Source organism: Mastigoproctus giganteus, chromosome 11, assembly GCF_048544385.1.
Source record: "Mastigoproctus giganteus isolate SK-2022 chromosome 11, ASM4854438v1, whole genome shotgun sequence".
Lineage (NCBI taxonomy): Eukaryota > Metazoa > Arthropoda > Arachnida > Uropygi > Thelyphonidae > Mastigoproctus > Mastigoproctus giganteus.
Window position 1 is genome coordinate 21,437,582 of NC_143585.1, and position 23,280 is coordinate 21,460,861.

The window sequence follows — 23,280 nt, forward strand, 5'->3', positions numbered from 1 at the left end:
TAGATCCCATCCACCCCGGGTGCCTTTCTTGTGTTTATCTTCAACAGTTTCTCCTCCACTTTACTCCCAGTTATTTCAAGATTCTGTAGCTTACTGCTAGAGTTGAATACACCTCTGGCATTCCCCTTGCTGAATAACTCCTCATGTGTGAATGTCGATGCAAAATATTCATTTAGTTTGTTAGCTACCTGAGCAGGATCATCAACAGTTGACCCATCAATATCAAGTGGACCAATCTTATTCATCCCCTTCCTTCTAGAGTTTACATAAGTAAAGAACTCTTTGCTGTTTTTCTTTGCATCCCTTGCCAAGGATTTCTCGTAATCTGCCTTCGCCTGCCTAACCTCCTTTGTAACTTGGTTGCATATCAACTTGTATCTATCATAGGCTTCTGTGTCATGTGTTAATTTGTAAGTATCCCATGCATTTTTCTTCTCTGCCATATGCCTCATTAGTTCATCTGACATCCATTTTGGCCTAAACCTTGAACAATATTTCTTAGTTGGTATGTAAAGCCTAGTAGCTTCCAAGATAAGTTCTTTGAATGCTTCCCATTTTGAATTTGCTGTTGGTAACATCATCAGTTGGTCCCACTGTATAGAATTTAAATACTGTCTCAGTCCATCGTAGTCGCCTTTACGGAAGCAATAACCCTTCCCTTTACCCCTAATGGTAGTTACCTCTTTGAGTAAATCCCACTTCAGCACACTGTGATCACTGCCACCTAGTGGTTCATTTATCTGCAGATTCTTAATGCATGAAGAATCACTGCTGATAATCAAATCAAGAGTATTACTCCCTCTAGTTGCCACCCGAACATGCTGATGTAGAAAACAATCATCCAATAAATCCACAAAAGCCCTGCTAGTGCGTGAGTAACCAGCCCCCAAATTCCAGTCAATATCTGGGAAATTAAAATCTCCCATTATAAGACTCTCTGATTTACTGGCCCACTCTATTTCCCTGTACAGTTCCTTATTATACTCATCAGAGTCATTAGGCCTAAAGCACACTCCTACTCTCAATTCTGATCTCCCAATGCTTATGTCACACCAAATTGACTCAACACTGCACTGTCCAGCGATGTCGACTGGCTTCACTTCCTTGGTTTTTATGTGTTTCTTAACTAATAGCATAACCCCCCCCTTCCTATCCTGTCTATCCTTTCTGTAGACGTTGTACTCCCCAAATTGCAGTTCTGCATCCCTTATATCTGTGTGACACCACGTCTCTGATATCCCAACAATATCTGCCTTTGATGTTTTGAGCAATATCTCAAATTCATCAAATTTATTTACTAAACTCCTAGCATTGGTGTACACGCAAGTATACCTGCACCTGTTTCTATTCTTAGCTACCCTAACACAACCCATGTGTTTAATTGTACCGCAATGGCTCCCAGCAGTCTCTGAAATACCATGCATCTTGTTTTTCAGGCTTCTGCTCATTCTAATAGAAGCAGTGCAAGAATCTCTTTCACCTCTGCCAGTGGCTACTGTCAATCTATTGGTCTTTGTCTCCTCCCAAGCTAGCAGTTTTCCGACCCACCTAACACTGCCTCGATAGCATCAGCAAATATTCTTGCACCCTTTCTATTTAAGTGTATCCCATCCCTGTAGAAGCAATCTCTCCTGTTACAGTATCTATATAAAAGTATCTATATAAAAGGCATGCAGCCGAAATAGAATGTCTATGAGAGAGAGAGAATGGAGAGACTTTGTTAGAGATGAATCTTTAATTAACCTTGCCGCCCTCTTTCAAATGAAATCTGAAAGCCTGAGAGAGGTTTTTGGGGTCAAAGTCCCCAGATTTGGGAACAATATTTCATGTTAGGATGGATTTGTGACTTATACAGAATGAACAGCTGTTTGGAAGAAAAGAAACAGCCAAGAGCAAATGAGAAAACCATGTTTTTTAGATGCAGAGGAAGAAATATTTGTAATGTGCTTATGCAGAGTTGTTGTTTGGTTTTTAGGAGAATTAGCAACTAAGGCCATATCGCTCCGAGGATATGCGGTGGTCATTCCCTGACCTTTCCGGATCCTCTGTATTTGGTGGTCACGGGCTCGAACCCCGGTCTAATCAAGAAGCGTGTGCTGCGCACTGCTGTTCCTGCCCACCTGGCTATGGTGATGCTCTTATGCAGAGAAAGAGATTAGAAGTCAGTGTAACTCCCAATCGAGATATATTATCTTGCATAGAAATCAGTGTGATCGAAGTTAAGCACAGGAGCAGGAGAATCCCTTTTTGTGAGATATAAGAATCAGTTTTAGAAGGATTGAAATCAACTAAGTTATCTTTTCCCCCACTGGAGAATTACCTGAGATCACTATTTAAAGAATTGGTAGTGGATATTCAAAAAGTGAAGCTGTTTTCAAAGGGTAAGGTGGAATGCAATGTACTATCATCAGAAAAATTATGGAAAGGATTTATAGTCAATGGAAAAAGGTTAATATATAACAGGAAAAGGGTGGGAAAAGAACTGAACTTTGGGGAATGCCAGCATTAGTGGAGAAGTTAGAAAATAGAGAGCCATCTACAGTTACCCACAGTGAGCAGTCAGAGAAAAAACTGGATACCCAATTATTAAAAAAAAAAACAGTTGGCAAACCATAAGATAGAAGGTTATTTAGACCTTTATGCCAAACAAGATCAAAATCCTTTGAAATGTCTAGAGCAACTGATTCAGTTTCAGAAAACTTTTCCATCAAGTTTGCCCATAGATGGATAACGGAAGACAGAATATCACCAATGGATTGACACTGACAGAATCCATAGTGGCAATCATTGATCAGATGGAAGGCATTTAAAAAGTTTTAAGAGTTTCCAGTTAATTGATTTCTCCATTACTTTAGAAAGAGTAGAAGTGCAATGGGAAGATAGCTGGATGGGAGAAATTTTTCACCCTTTTAAGGAACTGGCTGGATATGAGCAAATTTCCAAGCAGAAGGGAAAACACCTTTGGAAAGTGAAACAAGCAACAAAAAACAGAAGTTCAGGAGCAGAAGTTTTGAGAACAAGTGGAGAAATACCATCAGGACTTGAAGCTTTCTTAGCAATGAGATTATTCAAAATCCTTCTGACATCCTTTTAGTAGTGGTAGTGGCAAATGATGCAAGATTGCAAGCTTATATAGCATTAGAAAAAAAAAACAAAACCGAACAGTTCACCATTCATACTCCAAGAATTTATTCAACCCATCCACATCTACAACAGGAGATGGAAGTCTGTTCCAACAATCAACCACCCACTGGCTGAAGACAAATTTCTGCACATCTTTCCCACAACTATCCTTCTTAAACTTGAATTTATTCCCCTCATGGCTGTAGTCTCAGAAAGTGCAGCAAGAATGCCATTAACAGTAAGCCATTCAGCTTACGCAAACCATCCAAAGCTTTAAACACTTCAGTGAAATCTCCTGGCAGGTGCCTAGTCTCAAGACTCTGCAATTTTCAGAACTGAAGCCTTTCTAGATAAGAGCACACTTTGTTCACTTCACAAGTCTGGTTGACCTTCTCTACACCCATTCCAACACATCTACATTAATCCTAAAGTGAGGCTGCCACATCTGCATACAGTACCCAAGATGTGTCCTAACCATGGCCTTATACAAAGGGATAATCATCTTCTTATCGCTACTAGCAAAGTTTCTGTATATCATTGAAAAAAAACCTGTAAACTGTCTTGGCAGCATGTCTGCACTTCTCAGAGAATTTCATGTCTGTCTGCACAATTATCCCCACAATCTTTTTCATTCTACACTATCCTGAATATAGTACCACAAAGTTGATAAGTTCCTCTGGGGTTACTGCTACCCATATGCAATACCTTGAATTTGTCAATGTGAAACTTCAACTGACATTTCTAAACTCATCGACCCAATTTTCCTAGATCTTGTTCAGCCTGATGACTGTTGTTAACCAGCATGCCAACCTTTGTATCACCTGCAAACTTAAACATTAAGCCTGATATACCTTCGTCAATACCACTGATAAATATTTAAAACAACAATTTACCCAGCATTGAACCCTGGGGAATGCAACTAATAACATGAAGAGCAGTGCCCATTGATAACTACATTGTATTTTTCCACTTAACTATCCCTTTATCCATAGCAGTAACTTGCTCCTAATGCCAGATTACTCCAGTTTACACAGAAGTCTTTTATGTGCAACAGTATCAAAAGCCTTCCTGAAATCTAAGTATACACAGTGTGCCAATTAAATAAAGGGATTGATGCTACTACAAAAAAAAAAATAAAATAATGGCAAAGTAAGGTTATATATTTTTGAAGTAATCACCTCCGATGTGTACACTACCACCCATGTAGGTAATTTATTCCAGCAATTTATAACTTGCTGGCTAAAATAAAACTTCCTGCAATCCACTCTAAACATATGACCCCTTGGTTCTAATCGTGAAAATTTCATCCTCATTCATTTTGAATATGCCTCTAAAAGCCTTAAACACCTCAATCAAGTCTCCTCTAAGGTGTTCAGTTTCCAAGCTGTGCAATCCACTATATCCAGGGTTACTAACAGTCCCCCCCATCATAAAGGTCCACTTGACTTGTGTGTCACCCAAATATCAGTTCCATCATTGTTTTAGACTACCAGGTAGTAAAGCACAGCTTGACATACCTGAGAGAACGTCTGTGACAGCCTCAATGATCATTGCTTAATTCATTAAATTCACCATTTTATTTTCATTAGTTTTATGCTTTGCATCAGAAAGACTCAGTACTGTCATCTTCTCGTGCAATCTTTGTGGTTGACACTAGAAAAAGACACCAGGGCTGTGTGTTATGCAAGAATATTCTTCTATATTTGTGTACACACACACGCCCTGATTTCTTTACTCTTTCTCTCCTTAATTTCTTTATATCTTCTATTCCTCTTGTATTCATCATGGTTGTTGGATTTTCTCTCCATCAGTGGCCCTAGTCCACAAAACTCTTTTCATTGCAAATTCATTTTCCATTTATTTTTGTTATATATAATTCATATTGCTAAATACCATCAATCCTAATGATTTTGTCAAGGATTACCCATGAAACTGAAACAAACAAACAAACAAACAAACAAACAAACAAACAAACCTCTATTTCTGTAATAATTTGTATGAAAGCAATAATACAAATTGCATTAAATTTTCAAATAGAAATAAAATAATATTTTTGAGATATCAGACATTTTTAACTCAAATTGCAAAAAGCTGAAGAATGAATTTTAGGTCAGATTAATTTGCTATGCATAATGATTAAATTTTAGTTTATCATTACAGTTTGAAAATGAATAACTTCTGTGCCCAAAGTAAATCTACCAGTGGACTAATGAAACCTACAATGACAAAATTAAATTTGGAGCCAGCTGGCGGTGATAACCTCTGTATTTGACATAGCAGAGCCATGTCAGAAATCCAAATCAAGAAAGCCTAATATCTACTCGTCATCTATAATGGAACTTGGATATAGGACAGAAAAAATAGATCAGAGCAATGACTAACATGAACTTAATAGAAATAATATAATTTTTAAAAAAAATTAACTAGAAATACAATGCATTTTTCTAGAATATGACACACCCAAATGACAAAGTGTATGCTATCTAAAATATTTACATGAAAACATTTAAGATTGATGATATGTACAGCTTTATTAAAATGATACAGTTATGAAGCTGAGATTTATTAGTAATGCATTTATTGTACAGACGTTTATATCAAAGATAACAGAAGTAATTTCATTATGTATGAAAACCACTGGGAAAACATTGGCACAAACATTATATTAAATACACAAACTTGAAAATGTTGAATAACCAGTGAAAAAAGCTAGCCACCTGAAAATAAAATGCATTAATCAGCACTGAGAAGAGATGAATTTGTCTTTTCTAGAATGGATTGTTTTTGATACAACGTACCAAATTCCTAAGATGAAATATAAACCAATAAATCATCCACAAAGCAAAAAGAAAGAGTTTCTTTGGAAAAGATTTTTCTGACAAGTACAGGTTAATTACAATGCAGGAAAAGGGCTACCCACCAAAGTGGTTCTTTTGGTACATCCATTAAAAATATACTTCTGAAAGGTAGACACAATAATAACAATCCAGTAGGTTAAGCTACCATTTATAATTCTGTTTGTAGTTGTTAAAAACCAAATTTTTGATTATTATAGTGAATACTATCTAAGCAGGCTTAGAAAATCAAAGGTTATTATGTTGTCATTTTGTGAGGGGATGTTATCGAGTTTAGATTTTAACAGAATTTCAGAGGTCTTTCCTGGCACTTGACATGTTATAAACCTGAACACTATTGAAGATTTGTGAAATTTAGGAATGAAGCATAATACAAAAGGATCTCTGTAATCAGTATTCCCTAAAGATTCCCATATTCGTTGAATTAGGGACCAAAGTGGCTAGACCTTTTAGTAACTGAAATCCCACTAGTGGGCCAGATCCTACAGACAGTAAGGTTTCAGTCCATCAGTATATAAGACTCCCTTACTATATGCAGGTAGCCATATTGGGAAAAGGTATGAATGAGAAATACCAATAAATGAATTAAAAATAACTTACCGTGATGTTCTTGCTCTGATCGAAAACGTTCAGATCTGTCAGCAGTAGGTCTCAAAAACTCATAAGTACTACTCTCTGTTATGTGTGACAACTCACTGGCAGCTGTATCTGAGGCAGGCATAACTCCTTGGTGGGCATATAATCCCATGGAAGTATAGAGAGAGAGATCTTTGGAAGTGTTGCTACCAGCACTTTTTGACCTCTTATGGGTTTTGGATACGCCATCATCTTTTAAAGATGCCCCCCCGTTGAGATCAAAGCAACTCGTTGACATGATTTATCAGCTTTAAGTAAGCTTCCTTTCCTTTCCTTTCCTTGTCTGCCGATGGCGAGATCCTTCAACCTGGAGGGTGTGTTGGAAAATACTATCCTGGAAAGCTTATATCCTTTCCAGTCAGCCTTTCAACCTTCTTAGCCATCCTGTAAAAACAGGCATACAGTTAAAGAATGAACAAACTTACTCAAGAATAATAAATAATAAAAATGTAATTGTGAAACAGAGTAAAGCATTATTTTAATTAAACCTCTGGGGACCAAAACAATACACAGAGTCTAGAATAAATAAATCTGGTTTTAAATTAAATAAAAATAATTTAAAAAAATTTGGTCAACTAGTTATATCTTTAACTAAAACCATAAAACCTAACTTCAACTAAAAATGAATTAAAGAGAGAAAAAAAAAAACTTACTATCCAGCTGGCTATTAATGAAGCTTTTACTTAAAACAAATTTTTGATTTCCCTCTTGTAACATACCTATATACTGTACTCCTAACCTCCATACTATATATGAATTGGCCATCTCATGGCATTCAGTCATGTTACCAATTTTTAAGTATGTGCACATAACAGTGGCAGTGTTATGTGTACATATTTGATAATATAACCTAACAAACTGCTTACTATTACTGCTATATGGAATAAAGATTTGAGTAATATAATCATATACAATATCGAAGCTTACTATTATCTATTTTTAAAACAAGAATGTGTAGATGTGACAAAATCCAAAATTTTACATGACAAGTTACTTTTATTTGCTTGTAAAATATTTAGTGCCTATTCAAATTATAGCCAGAAAGAGACAGATCTAAGTAGAAGAATATTTTTTAACTAATACCATTCTCCAACATACTCACTCAAGCATTATACCCTTTTCTATACCAGTTAAATATAATAATCCTTTAAATGCACATGCTGCTGAATGAAGTGGAGACCTACTTTTCTTTTAGTTTACAGTAAATGCAACAATTTAATTTGAAAACTAGACTTCACAAAGGCATGTAAGAGTCTGTATTTAAACACAGAACAAAAGTTTAAAACTGTACTAAAAAAATATCCATAAAAAAATATAAAGCACCCTCAAATTATCTAGAAAAGATATGGTGCATGCCTGAGATTATATTTTATGTTTAAATTTAGATTATTGCTTAGTTTAAATTTCTTTATGAAGGAAATTTAAACTAATTAATTATATGTTATACAAAACATCTTCTAAAATGAGTCACAGAATAACATGACAGAGTACATTAGGTAGTTAAATTTATGAAATCCCATGTTAAATATAGTTTATGGATAGTAAACCATTAGATAGAGGTTACTGATTTTAAACAGAGATATGAAGTACCAAATTAATAAAAATATAATATACCATCATAACCTTTGTTATGATGGTGATGTAAGTAGTAGCATATGAAGCAAGTTTATACAGCATGAGGCAAAAAAAAAAAAAAAATCCACTAATCCCATCTAATAATTTGTTAAAACTATAGGGGTCGGGAAGAGGAGAGAAGTGTCAGAAAATTGTCATTTGCAAGTTCACTGGACATACTGAAGGTAGAGCAAACCACAAAAATTTATTGAGAAAGTGTATGTCAAGGGACTGGGAAGGATATATGTATAGAAAACAATTAAGTTTTGTAAAAGTTTCACAGACATTATGGAATAATAGTAACTGTATATAATGTACAAAACAAGATGGAATAGTATGCAGAATTTTACACACACACTGGTTTGAATGCCTGTTTAGTTTGATGTAAATATGCTGGCATTTAGTTTCATTTACATGTGAGACAAGGGAATTTATTATAAACAGAAACATATGATTCGAGATCTGTGTATCCAAGACTATTTGCAGATATCAATTGAAGTTTACTACAACTGCAACCACTGTTTCTTCAGAGATGCTTTCCATGGTAGCCATGATTTCACCTTTCAATTCTTTAATGAGATGCAAATTATTCCTGTAGACAGTCTTTCAGGAACCTGACAGGAAACAGAGGGATTCAAATCCAGTAAGTATGATGGCCAAAGCAAGTGTATATCATCCAAGATATCAATTAGAAATGGTCCTATCATTACAATGTCCCTTCAAGAAATGAAAAACTGCATTTCTATATGCAGTTTTGCCCCATCTTGTTAGTAACATGTTTCTTCTTTATTAACCTTGGAAGTGTTGATGTTTCTGGACCTTTTCTACAAAAACTAAGTCTACTTTAAACTCTCACTGCATATAAAAAAAAAAAAAACCTTCCAGTTAAATAAAAACATTTTTGTACACACACAAAATATATAAAATATGCTCAGCAAAGTACCCCCCCCCGTCTTGCTTATAAAATTTTCCCACTCAGGTGCAACTGATAATATATAAAGTCCCACAGATTTAACTTTACTATGGGGAACAAGATGGTAATATCACCAAGATTTAAGAAAACAGAAGAAAAAACTAACTTAACCACATAACAAACACAGCAAATTCTCACTGCAGTTAAGGTAGAACTTGTTTTCTTCTTTTTTCATAAGTGTCACTGATTACATGTTTAACAATGCCAGCCTAGCACATCAAAAAATATAGGCACTCAGAACTATCTTATCTTGATGACAAGATCAGAGGCCAATTTCTGAGGGAATTTTGAGTAAAAAAAAGTTCATATGAACATAGATCAGATTCTGAACAATGAATATGGCAGTGTGTTCAGCACCTCAAATCTGAGGATTCGATTTGCGATTCCTCTAGATTTGAATCTAGAGGAATTTTGTGATTGCTCAATGACTATCACAACTTACCTTATTACATTCTATTCAATAAAGACGCTCTATTCACTTGAGACAGTGTCAACAACAACAACAACAAAACACTATTCCCATGTTTTGTCAGAAATGAGTCCCCATGCCACTGTGCAGAGTAATTTTCAACACCAGTCATTGTTAACATGTGTGTGGAATCCTCTACTCTGCAAAATGCATTGCTGTAACTGTTAGATATACTTTTGGCTACACAATATCAAATGTACTTCCAACATGGCAGTACCTTTGACAATGACCAGTTCCCTGGGTGATGTATCATTGCAATAGTCCACAAAATTGACCACCTACATCACTAGATCTAAAATCTTTAGAGCCTAAATCAAAATTGAAAGATCTTGTATACAAAAATGCAAACACAAATTGAATTGCTTGATCACACAGTGAACGTTGCAACCTGCATAAAAGCCATGATGAGCTTATGTCAGCAGTAAGTGATTGTCATATGAGAGGTGAAATGCATTGAAGTTGAAGGTAGTGTTCTAGAGAATCTACTCTAACCATGTGTATGTATCTGTAAACACAGACTGTAACTTCCCTAAATAAAAACCCAATCACTCAACACTTTCAGTTATGTTAAAGTGTCTATTGTTGTTATTTTTATTTCATATCACAGTCAAATTTTCCCCCCTCTAAAATTCAAACTAATTTTTCAGAATAGGACCCATGTTTATACGCACTTTAAGTCAAAACTGTCTCAGAAATAAACTCCTCCAGTTGTGGCATATCTTTGCAAATGACTCTGTATAAACACGGTCGTTTGCAAAGTGTGTGTAATACTTTATTAAAAAAACAAAGCTATAGCAAGAAGCAACATACAAGGACAGTTCAAACGAAAACAACAAAAAGGTAAAACTTGAAGTGGTCCCGAAGAATATTATGTAACCAGTCTGCCTGAGTCTAGATGACCCATAAAAGGAGACCGAAAGGAAAACTCAACAGTACGGCAACATTTATGAAACGTTCTTAGTGTTCTATTTTTTTTTTTTTTTTTTCTGGTTAGTGATATCTATTTTACAAATCCTAAATTTCTTATTAATAATCATGGCAGCTATTAAAAAAAAAAAAAAAAACTATTTTTCAATATTGTGCTTTTCTTTCTTCGATTTGCTGCTGTTTTTGGAAGTTTATAACAGAGCTTCCAATGAAAAACTTTTCTCGAAATTTTGTTATTAAGTCAAATACATAGAAGAACTGTTCAATAAAGAATGCTAAATTTTTCATGAACAACTGTACTGCTTGCTATTTCTAGTTGAGCTATGTAATTTAAGACCAAACCAAGCTACGTCACATAACTGCACAGTTGGCTCATGTGCATTGCACGTCCTTGGCAGGCAGTCAAGTTTACGTCTGTTCAATTTCATCTACGTAACAATAGACGTGACACGAGGAACAGTATGCTGTTTTCAAATTTTGTTTTTGTCTCAAGAAAACACCAGCTGAAGCACATGAAATGTTAAATGCTTATGGTGAATCTACATTTCCATATAGCACAGCTTGCAGGTGGTTTAAAATGTTTAAAGACAGATGTGATTCAATCACAAAAATCAGTGGTCCTGGAGCTCCAACCACTGCTGTCACCACAGAAAAGGAACATTGCTTCTATAATCACAAGAGAAGATTGTTGTATAACAGTAAGGCAACTGGCAGAGATACTGAGAATATCAGTAAGAAACATGCACTATTCTCCATGAAAGTTTGTACATGATGTGCTTGTTTGAACTCCATGAAGTCATTTAGTTCCCTGTTACAGTTTGATAAACTTCTGGCATCCCTTTCCCAAAAGAATTCCTCATATGTGAATGTAGATGCAAAATATTCAATTTTGTCCACAATCAGAACAGGGTCATCAACATTTAACCCATAGACATCAAATGGCCCAATGTGATTAATAATCATTGCTTCTGATTATTAATCAGAAGCAATGATTACAGACTAATTTATATCTACCATAGGCTTCTGTATCACCCGATAATTTATATGCATCTGATGCACTTTTCTTCTCTGCCAAGTGTCTCAACAGTTCATCTGACATCCATTTAGGTCAATGCCTTGAACGGTATTTCTTCATTGGTATGAAAAGCTAATAGCTTCTTTGATTACTTCTTTTTGGTAATATCATCAGTTGGTCCTACCGCACACAATTTAAAAACTGTGAGACCTCTATAGTCACCCTTACGAAAGCAAAAGCCTTTCCCTTTATTCTTGATAGTAGTTATGTCTTTAATTAAATTGCTGCTCTTTATTTTTGTATATTGCAGCAATCATACACTATGATTGCTGCCACCCAGTGGGTCTTTTACATGTAGATTTTTAATGCATGAAGAATCACTGCTAATAACCAGATCAAGAGTACTGCTTTCTCTTGTTGCCTCTCTAACATGCTGCTGTAGAAAACAGGTAAAGAAATTGTGTATTTGCACTATCCTATATTTAAGTTAGTCAGAGCACTATTTATATGCCACACAAATTATACAGATGCAAAGTCCTAAAATGTGCTTATTTGAACGAACACACACACACACACACACACACACACACACACACACACACACACACACACACACACACACACACACACACACACACACACACAATAGAGTGAAACTGAAAAACCTGCAATTAGTTGTTCAGCTACAATCACTGCAAAGCAGACAGCAGAAAGATGTAAAGTGGATGAATATCTGGGCCTTGACACAGATAGCAAAAAAAAGGGCTCCCATAAAAAAAAAAAGTTAAATTACAGCAGTTATAACAGAAAGGCATGGTGCTTCCAAACCAGTCATACATACAGGCCCAAAGATGATGTTGTTTTGGTTTTTAGGAGCATTAGCAACTAAGGCCATATTGCTCCGGGATATGCGGTGGTCATTCCCTGACCTTTCTGCATCCTCCGTATTTGGTGGTGACGGGCAGGCCCAAAGATACCACAGCACAGCCCTAACTATTATTGCCTTTTATATGCATCCTTCATTTGCATGAAGTTTTCCCATGTAGTTAACAGGAAATGGCATTATGAGCTATAAATGTTTCTTACAATAATTATTTTCTATGTAGCATACATACAAAAATTTCTGAGAATCGGCTATCTTTATAGCAGCTTTGAAGTAGGCAAACTATTTTGTTATTTGCTTATAAAGCTTGTTTTCAATAATATGTTTAAAAAATGTGTCTAATGTATACAAGTAGTCATTAATAAAATGAAAATATTTACGTACTAATTTCCATTCTGATACTTCCTAGTAATATCATGAGCTGTAGTAGAAAAATATTAATTTGGATAATCTCCTCATTATTTTAATTTATATTAGATCTAGCAGCGGTACTGTTTCCTTCTTATTACTCTGGAGTATGCATGCATTAAAGCTGCTGTTGATTTCTTTACCAGACCTCTAAGACAGACAAAATGAAGAGTTAATGGTTCTTAAATGTAAGAGTTGTTTTCTCAAAATTTAAACAGTTTAAAAAGAAATATATATGTTAAATGTGATAAAAAAAATTCATTAAAATAAAAGTGAACCCCAAATATAAATTTTATTTTGCATCATAAAATCCATTTTCCCATTCACATCCAAAATCCATATGACCAACAAAAAACTGTTGAATTCTAATGCTATACTAAATTATTCATGAGGTGTATAACAGGACTGAGCAATGTTTGAAAACTAAGAAAGAAAAATACTTCACTGAAAGTAATAACAAGGTGTTTATTGAAGACTGAAGTCAAACACTGGGACACAGACTACAAGATCATATGATATGATTTCCCTTGGGCATTTACCAAACAGATTTCAAAAAAAAACCAACCTGTTTAACAACTAAATTTCATGTTTTTAGACCACAAAATTATGAAATGTTTTTGTGGTCTAAAAATCATTCTATTGCATATGGACAGAATGATGAATGTGCCAGAATGCAATGGAATGAATCCCACTATGCTTTACAGTGACAGTGCACAAAATGTTGAATATCTGCATCATCAGTTAAAATTGAATTATTAGTTGAATTTGTTTAAAGTTGGTAGCAGCTCCTGGAAAATTCACTAGAGAGCAGCAATAAGTCATAACACTTTACATGACAGAATATCATGTGTTTCTATAAGTTGAATGGCAGTGAAGTCACATTTCACTAGTGGACCTGCAAGAAATGTGATACTTCATTTATCTCAACAGTTTGAATGGGAAGGCAATGTAAAAGGAATTATAACAAGCTTATATAGCCAACATTGTTTCTACACAAAATGTCAAAGCTCTCTTAAGTTGCACTGCAACATACTCCAGGAGAGCCAACAAGAAAATCAGTTCATGAGCTTGCCATTCTATTCAACAAATGCTTCTAACTGGTTTTGAAAATGTTCTCATGATAGATTGTAGTGCTGTATAAACTTTCCAAAAATGATAAGCTTTCAATTCACTGAAAGGACTGATAACAGAAATGCAGTGTTATGCACCATCTGGTTCTCAAATGAAGCTTATTTTCACTTGGATGGGATTGTGAACAAGCAGAATATAGTTCTAAACTAGTCCCATCAGTTCGCCTGACATCCATTTAAGTTTATACCTTAAAAACATCTCCCAGTCTGTAAAAAAAAAAAAAAAAAAAAAATAAATAAATAATCTTATTAGCTTCTTTGATAATCTGCAGTTAACATCAGTTAGTTTCACTGAAAAGAATTTAACAACTGAATAAGAAAATTATAGTCACCATAATTCAGAACAAAATCCCTTTTCTTTACCATTGAAACTAGTTATATCTTTAATATATAATAATGAAAATTTTCAGTTTATTCTTAATATGGCCAAGGGCATTGTATAAAAAACATCATGGGAATTCTATTGTCTCTAAACTTTACTAGACATGTTGGACAGAAAACTTGTGTAATCGAGATCCGCTAATATTCGTAAAATCAGATAAGTGCTAATTTGTGATTTTCTCTTGTACAGAATCTGTATCCTTGTTTTGAATTTAACCAAATAAAAATAGAATAATAAGTATAATAAATAGGATATTAAGAAAATTTTGAAATAATATATTTTTTAAATCAGGAAATCTCTTACCTGAGATATTTTTCATGAATAACTGCATCCTCGTAAGATGTAATCAGAATAGATTGAAATTATTTCAAAGACCTGCTTAAAGATGGAAGAACCTTGCAACAAGACGAAGGAAAAATTTAGGGTTAAATCTTGTTTTTATTCTTTCGTCTTGTTGTAAGGTTCTTCCATCTTTAAGCAGGTCTTTGAAATAATTTCAATCTATTCTGATTACATCTTACATGGATGCAGTTATTCATGAAAAATATCTCAGGTAAGATTACCTGACTTCAAAGATATATTTCAAAATTTTCATATATTTATTAATATCCTATTTATTGTACTTATTATTCTATTTTTATTTGGTTAAATTCAAAACACTGATTTATATTCAAAATAAAGACAGATTCTGTACAGGAGAAAATCACAATAATTTAGTATGTCCAATTTTACAAATATTAGCGGTTCTCTATCACACAAGTTGTCTGTCCAATATGGCCAAGGAATGAAAAAATAGGTAGTTGAACTGCATACATACGTACTGAATTAATTATTGAGGGAAGCCAGATTTTCTGGCACCACAGTCCAAAATCAGCCTTTTCATGGCAGCATAAGGGCTCTAACTCACAACCTCGTTACTTATGGTCATGCACACTAACCACTGGATCATGGCTAGCTAAAATATATCCCACATCAATATACTGTGATTACTGCTAGCTAATGCTTCCTTTATCTGAAGAGTCACTGCTGATAATCAGATCAAGGGTACTGTTTTCTCTTGTTGCTTCTCCAACATGCTGGTGTAGAACACAGTCGGCCAATAAATCCAGAAGTGTTCTGCTACTATATAAGTGACCATCCCACATGTTCCAATCAATATCTGGTAAGTTAAAATCCCCCATAACACATTCAGATTTACTTGACAATGCAAAGCTGTTGTTCATTATATTCACCACAGTCATTTGGACTATATATAACATATGACCACACTAACTTAACATTACCATGCTGTTGGTTAATGAGTCAAATGTGCTCAATAACCAACCCCACCCAATCTCTCCACACACTGCAATTACCATATTATATTTTGCATCCCCTATGTCTGAGCAGCACTATATTTCTGATATACGACATAGCTGAGTGGTCAGGAGTGAGGTGCAGTGACACTCATTCTTTGAGTGGACAGGGGTTCAAGCCCAGGACTACTAAATACAATAAACATTTACATTGATGTTGGGTGAAGGAAACACCAAAATAAAACCAATAGCATCAGGCCTGGCCAGCTGGCTTATAAAAATATCAACATGGAGGAACAACAAGCATTCCATCCATGTTGCTGATCCCTAACTGGGACAAAAATAGCTCAGATCTCATTTTAGGAAGGACGTGAGATGAGAGCTAGAAGAATGAATAAAAGTGTAAGCATGTGAGAAAAAGAACACAAACCATAAATGCTACAGTTAAGTACACACTAATCCTAGTTTTTTTAGTATTTAAATTTACACTACACATCATTGCATCCCCTCCTGGTGTGTGAGAAAAAGATAAATGAGTTGAGTGAAAAAAAAATAAAATATATATACTGTATATAAAAAACTTGGAAAAAAAAATTATAAAATAAGAAAAAAGTATTAAAAAAATAATAAAAAAATAAATAAATAAAAAAAAAAAATGCAAGTAGAGTGAGAATGCATATAATGAATGAAGTAAATGTGTCTCTCCCACCCCCTCGCCTGTTGGGTTCCCCACTGCCAGCTAACATATCCCACCCCTGGAGCGGGATGGGCAGCTTGACCTTCATACCAGATTCGACACTGTTTGGACATGACACCGACGAAGACATTCTGCAGCTTTGCTGCCAACACGCCATTGGCATTCTGAACTGGGTACTCTAACCTGGTTCCCTTTAAAACCCCATCCCCAGGCAGGGGAGGGAGGAGACGGATCTGTCTCCTCTCCTCCCTGCCTATCCCCCATACTTTGCCTGGTGGGGCTCGTCTCCACTGACCTCTTTGGATACCTACTCTGTCGTCCCTATTCTTCTATCTGTTTTCCCCCAAGTCTTCAGTCTCCCCCCCTCACTAAATCGACCGAGTACACCCTTAACAATGCTGCCAAATTATAATCAACGTCTAAATTCTACTGGTTTCGTGTAAATCTCTAAGACAACTAACACTATTAGCTTTTATCTAGCGTACAGCCTCACATGTCTAAATTTAATAACATCAAAATTTTGCCCGACCTATTAGGCCTTTAACACATCTCTTTAGCGTTCAACCCCAACCAGCAATCCCATTAAGCAATAATGTCAAATGCATAATGTTTTTTTTTTATAGGTCCTAGCCACTGAAATCCTAGGAAATTAGGTGGCAGGACCTGCCAGGGCAATTTGTTGTGATACTGGATACAACTGGCTAGCCTCCACGTGACAAGGTATGAGCAACGTCGGGCCCCACTAGGGGCCTGGTGGCCAATAAGTCAGACAAACAATGAGCACAGCATATCACACTGCACAGACACGGCCCACACACTTTCAAGTCTCTGGCTTGACAGTGTACTATCCTCGATACAGTGAAATACACGCGGAGATGGGAGAAATCCCAGGTGCCGTCTGACACGAACATACCCTATACCTTTAGGAAGGACGTAGAATTGTTAGATTGAGTACAGAGAAAGGCAACAAAATTGGTGAGAGGAACAAAGGAGTGCTCTTACCAAGAAAGGCTTAAGTTCTGCAAACTGCAGCATCTGGAGACTAGGCACCTGCAAAGTGATTTGATTGAGGTGTATAAGGCCTTGAAGGGTTTGAGCAGGCTCAATGCTGATGGGATTCTTCCTCTTGCTCAGATTATAAACCTGAGGTGGCATAAACTCAAATTGAGGAAAGGCAGTTTCAAAATAGATGTGCAGAAGTTTGCCTTTAGTCAGTGAGTGGTTGATCGCTGGAACAGACTCCCATCTGTCGTTGTGGAAGTTGATAGCTTAAATAAATTCAAAGAAGAACTGGACAAACTTTTGAAGTGAATGGATGGGCGAAATGGAAAGTTTGTGCATGTGTTCTTTTTTAGCTGATGCTGTATAAGCTTGCTTTCTTGCAACATACGCTTCTACTAATGCTAATCTGCAGCAATATAAGAAGCCTTAAGCATCACTCCTCCTCCTTTCTTTAAGCATTATGCATCTCTTCCCCCTCCCTAAGTTTAAACTATCACATCACAAAGTATAGTTTCACATTGACTTTTCAAAACATACATTTTTAATAATATTCAATTTTTCTGAATTGCTTTCATACGATATTTTATGTATCTTTCTCAGTGTCAGCATTTAGCAACATTATTAGTTATTTTTTAATAATTGACAGATTTTCATATTTAATTTTTAAATGTAAAATAAAAATAAACAAATATAAGTGCTTATAACAATTTTTTTTTTTGTCTTCACCTTTTTACCATTATATATGAGGTCAGCGTTTTCACTGTTTTGGCATAAAATTTTTACAGCCGGATGCCCTTCCTGATGCCAACCCTCACCCTTTATCTGGGCTGGGAATATGCGGCGGTCATTCCCTGACCTTCCGCATCCTCCGTATTTGGTGGTCACAGGCTCGAACCCCGGTCTAATCAGGAAGCGTGTGCTACGCACTGCTGCTCCTACCCACGGAGGCGCCTAAATGCTTATAACAAATATTAAGTTATATTTCAAAAATCTGCTCCATGAACCAAAAGAATCCATGTGGTATGCAATTTTTAGCAGTTCTGTTTTGGCACTAAGCCAAAAAAAAAAAAAAAAAAAATCCTTGACTACAATATTCTGAATTTAAGGTTTATTTACTCTGCTCCTAGCATAGTAAATAAACCTGAGGATTTTTATCCCTGAGCCCTACCTGAGGCTTTTTAGCCCTAAATCTTACACATATTAAACTAGACCTCACTTGGCAGATCTCTCATATTGTGAAATTAATTCACAACTGGGCTGCAAGCTGTTATACCATCGGGGTACTATCCCACTGACCGATGAAATATCCCAGAAACTGAAAATAGGTAACAACGGTCTTCTCTACTGGGCAAGCATTATTTATGTGAGCAATAATGAGATAGACAACTCATGAAGGAATTCACAATATGAGATGTTATGTAATGATGCCACTACACAACTTTGGTAGGTTTTACTGCATACAGAAATGATGCTAATGTACTAATTTATATGACAGTATGCTCCTAGCATTAGTGCATAATACAGGTAAGTGTGCCCGTTTTTTGCTCTTATTAACCCATAACCCACGTCTGCTTGTCCCATGAGGACCCCAACAAACCGTGCAATTCCAAACACCCTCCCCATTCCCCAACCTTGTAATTCCTCCACACCCAGTCTAGAATGACTGCTGCATGTCACAACAGAAGCACTATGAGAATGTATATTGCCACTGTCTGAAATTGCTCAAATTGTATTTCCCCAGTCAAACTAGAAGTTTTATAGCCCACCTAACACCACCTTGATAGCACTAGAAAATGTTGTACCACTTCTATTAGTCTATCATTCCCCAAGTATAATACATTAATGAAGAATATTTCAAATAATTCTACACAGAAAGTATTTGAAACTAGTTACATTTCTTAAGAAATTTACAATAAAGAATAAAAAAAAAAAAAAAAAATTATTTTTAACACTACAGGTTAGTTCTGACAGTTATATACCATCAGTCTAAATCATGACTGATGCCATAAAAGAAAACATTTTTTAATAAAATATGTACATGCACTGGTTATACTCATCATGAAACTCAATGCTTTTAAAAGCTCAGTAATTAGTGAACAATACATATTTGAAATCTTATGGAAAAAAACACATTTTCAATCAAAGGTTTCAACATATATTTTTGACTGAATTATCCACCACTACACATTTCTTTAATTCCAAGTATTGAAACAACTTAAGTCCAATTATCGTTCGCATCACAACAAATGTACTTCATAAGTTTGTTAATGTCTGATAATGACAATAAAAGCAGAATATGAACTAGAAACCATTTCAGGAAATAAGAATTTTAGAAATAAAACTTTTCTGCTCAGCTATAAACTAAGAAAGTGGGTAAAGGATAGCAGGACAGTGCACTGGTATTATTTTATCCAATGCACACTGAGCAAACCAAGAAGTGGCCCATTAACCCAGTTGCAGCATGGTCAATAAACCATAGATAATACATGAAAGAATTAAAATTACAATACTGAATACACTGAAAATACAAACAGAAGAAAAACAAATTGAGATTATTTAATTTTTTTTATATAAAAATTATAATATAAGCACCTTTTAAAATTTATATAAGAAATATTGTTTGGCAAAACTAGATTTTTTAAACTGAAAAAAAAAAAAAAAAATATATACATCCTTGGTTGTTTTAAATGCCTTCACCTCTTTTTCTAAGAAAAATATTGCTTCAATCTATCTTCTTGATGTAAATAGCATCAATTGAGTTTTGGCATGCTAAAATTAGTGAAATTTTGAAAAGGAAGAAATAACTGTTTAAGTATAACATGAAGGATAATAAAATTCATACTCATCACTTGTTTCCTTGGATCACATTTGACAAAGGAATAAAGACTAGGAGAGCAGGAAGGGAAGAAATTAACAAGGTACTAATGGTGTAATACAAAGCCTCTTGTCACTGATCCAATGGAACCACAATCTTCTAGATATACATACAGACAAATACAAGACAAAAACTTCCCTGCAACTTTATTTCCTAAATGAGCCTGACCAAAGAAAGTATTTTCACTCATACATCATTTTACCATAATCTGAGATTGCATATCCTTTACACCACTAGTAGGTCAGATGGAATTACACTATTTTAAATCAACTACATCATAAAAAAAATTAATGCTTACACAAAATAAAATGTGAATAGTAGCATTAGCATTAGTAGAGGCATATGATGCAAGAAAGCAAGCTTATTCAGCATCAGCCAAAAAAAAAAAAAAAAAAAAAACCTCTCCCATTTCACCCCTCCGTTCGGTCGAAATACCTGTCCAGTTGAGCTTTAAATTTGTTTAGGCTATCAACTTCAACAACAAGTGATGGAAGTCGGTTCGACCAACCAGCCAAAGGCAAATTTCCGCACATCTATCCGACATCCGTCCTTCCTCAATTTGAATTTATGCCCTCTGAGGTGATTATTCTGAGAAAGATGAAGAATCCCATTGGCATTGAGCATGCTCAAACCATTCAAAGCCTTATACACCTCTATCAGATCACCTCGCCGGTGCCTAGTCTCCAGACTCTGTAATTTGCAAAACTTAAGCCTTTCTTCGTAAGAGCAACCCTTTGTTCCATTTACTAATCTTGTTGCCCTTCTCTGTACCCGTTCCAGCAGCTCTACATCCTTCTTGAAATGAGGCCTCCAGACCTGTATACAGTACTCAAGATGTGGCCTAACCATTGCCTTATACAAGGGAATAATCACCTCCTTATCCCTGCTAGAAAAATTCCTGTATATCATTGACAAGACACCATGAGCTACTCTTGCAGCTCGTCTGCACTGCTCAGAGAACTTCATATCTGCCTGCACAATTACCCCCAGGTCCTTTTCATTCTCCACCACTGTCAGTGTAGTACCGCAGAGTTGATACATTGCTCTGGGGTTACTGTTACCCATATGTAGTACTTTACATTTGTCAATGTTAAACTTCATTTGCCACCTCTCAGCCCATCTGTTCAACCTTTCCAGATCCTGTTGCAGCAGCATAGCGTCAGTAGTGTCCTTAACGACCCTGCCAACCTTTGTATCATCTGCAAACTTAGACATTAAACTTGATATCCCATCATCAATATCATTCATAAACACCGAAAACAACAATGGACCCAACACTGAACCTTGAGGAACTCCACTAATAACATTAGTCCACGTTGAGCAGTGTCCATTGATTACCACTCTCTGTCTTCTGCCACTCAACCATCCCCTTATCCATAGCAGCAATTTGCCTCCAATGCCACACTGCTCCAATTTGTGCAGCAGTCTTCCATGTGCAACAGTATCAAAAGCCTTTCTGAGATCCAAATATATAATATCAAAGTTATTCCCTGCATCCAGTTCTTTTGTGACTACATCATAGTATCCAATCAAATTGGTCAGGCAAGACCTGCCCTTAACAAAACCATGCTGCGTCTGAGCTATAACTGAATTCTTGTCTAGATGATCCTGCAGTGCTTCTTTAACCAGTGCCTCCATTAATTTACCTGGAACAGAAGTTAAACTAACAGGTCTATAATTACTTGTGTCAGCCTTTGATCCTCCTTTGTGAATTGGGGTTACATTTGCACATCTCCAGTCTATGGGTACCTCCCCTGAGTCCAAAGAAGTTCTCATAATTATGGCTAGGGGTTTGCATACTTCCTTTGCTGCCTCCTTTAATATAACTGGATAGATCCCATCCACCCCAGGTGCCTTTTTTATGTTTATCCTCAACAATCTCTCCTCCACTTTCCTCTCGGTTATTACAAAATCATCCAGCTCACTGCCAATGTTTACTTTACCTACATCATTCTCCTTCCTGAATAACTCCTCATGCGTGAATGTAGATGCAAAATACTCGTTTAGATTGTTAGCCACCTGAGCAGGATCCTCAACTGTTGAACCATCAATATCCAGTGGACCAATCTGATTCATCCCTTTCCTTCTCGAGTTCAAGTATGTAAAGAACTCCTTTCTGTTTTTCTTTGCATCCTTTGCCAAGGATTTTTCGTAGTCTGCCTTTGCCTGCCTAATCTCCTTTGTGACTTGGTTACAGACCAACTTATATCTATCATAGGCTTCCATGTCACCCATTAATTTGTATGTATCCCATGCATTTTTCTTCTCTGCCACATGTCTCATTAGTCCATCTGACAACCATTTAGGCCTAAACCTTGAACAATATTTCTTAGTTGGTATGTAAAGCCTGGTAGCCACCAAGATTAGTTCCTTGAATGCTTCCCATTTTGAGTTTGCTGTTGGTAACATCATCAGTTGGTCCCACTGTATAGAATTTAAATACTGTCTCAGACCATCATAGTCGCCTTTACGAAAACAAAAGCCCTTCCCTTTACCTCTGATGGTAGTTACCTCCTTGAGTAAATCCCACTTCAACACACTGTGATCACTGCCACCTAGTGGTTCATTTATCTGCAGGTTCTTAATGCATGAAGAATCACTACTGATAATCAGATCAAGAGTATTGCTCCCTCTTGTTGCCTCACGAACATGCTGATGTAGAAAACAATCATCCAATAAATCCACAAAAGCCTTGCTAGTGTGCGAGTGACCAACCCACAAATTCCAGTCAATATCTGGGAAATTAAAATCCCCCATTATAAGACTCTCTGATTTACTGGCCCACTCTATTTCCCTGTACAATATATTATTATACTCATCAGAGTCATTAGGCCTATAGCACACTCCTACTCTCAATTTTGATTTCCCTATGCTTATGTCACACCAAACTGACTCGACACTGCCCTGTCCATCGATGTCAACTGGCTTCACTTCCTTTGACTTTATGTGTTTCTTAATTAATATCATAACCCCTCCTCCCCTCCTGTCCTGTCTAT

General features: G+C 35.9%; 1 protein-coding gene across 3 annotated transcripts in view; it reads right to left on the reverse strand.

Moving 5' to 3' along the window:
- Positions 1 to 23,280, reverse strand: part of Oatp30B (Organic anion transporting polypeptide 30B) — a 157,989-nt gene that overhangs the window by 119,923 nt on the left and 14,786 nt on the right. For all 3 annotated transcript variants that reach the window (XM_090385245.1, XM_090385246.1, XM_090385244.1), the window contains exon 2: positions 6,579 to 6,998. In XM_090385245.1, the coding sequence (XP_090241371.1) occupies positions 6,579 to 6,852 (274 nt within the window). In that variant the 5' untranslated portion in view covers positions 6,853 to 6,998. The remainder of the gene's footprint in view (positions 1 to 6,578; positions 6,999 to 23,280) is intronic.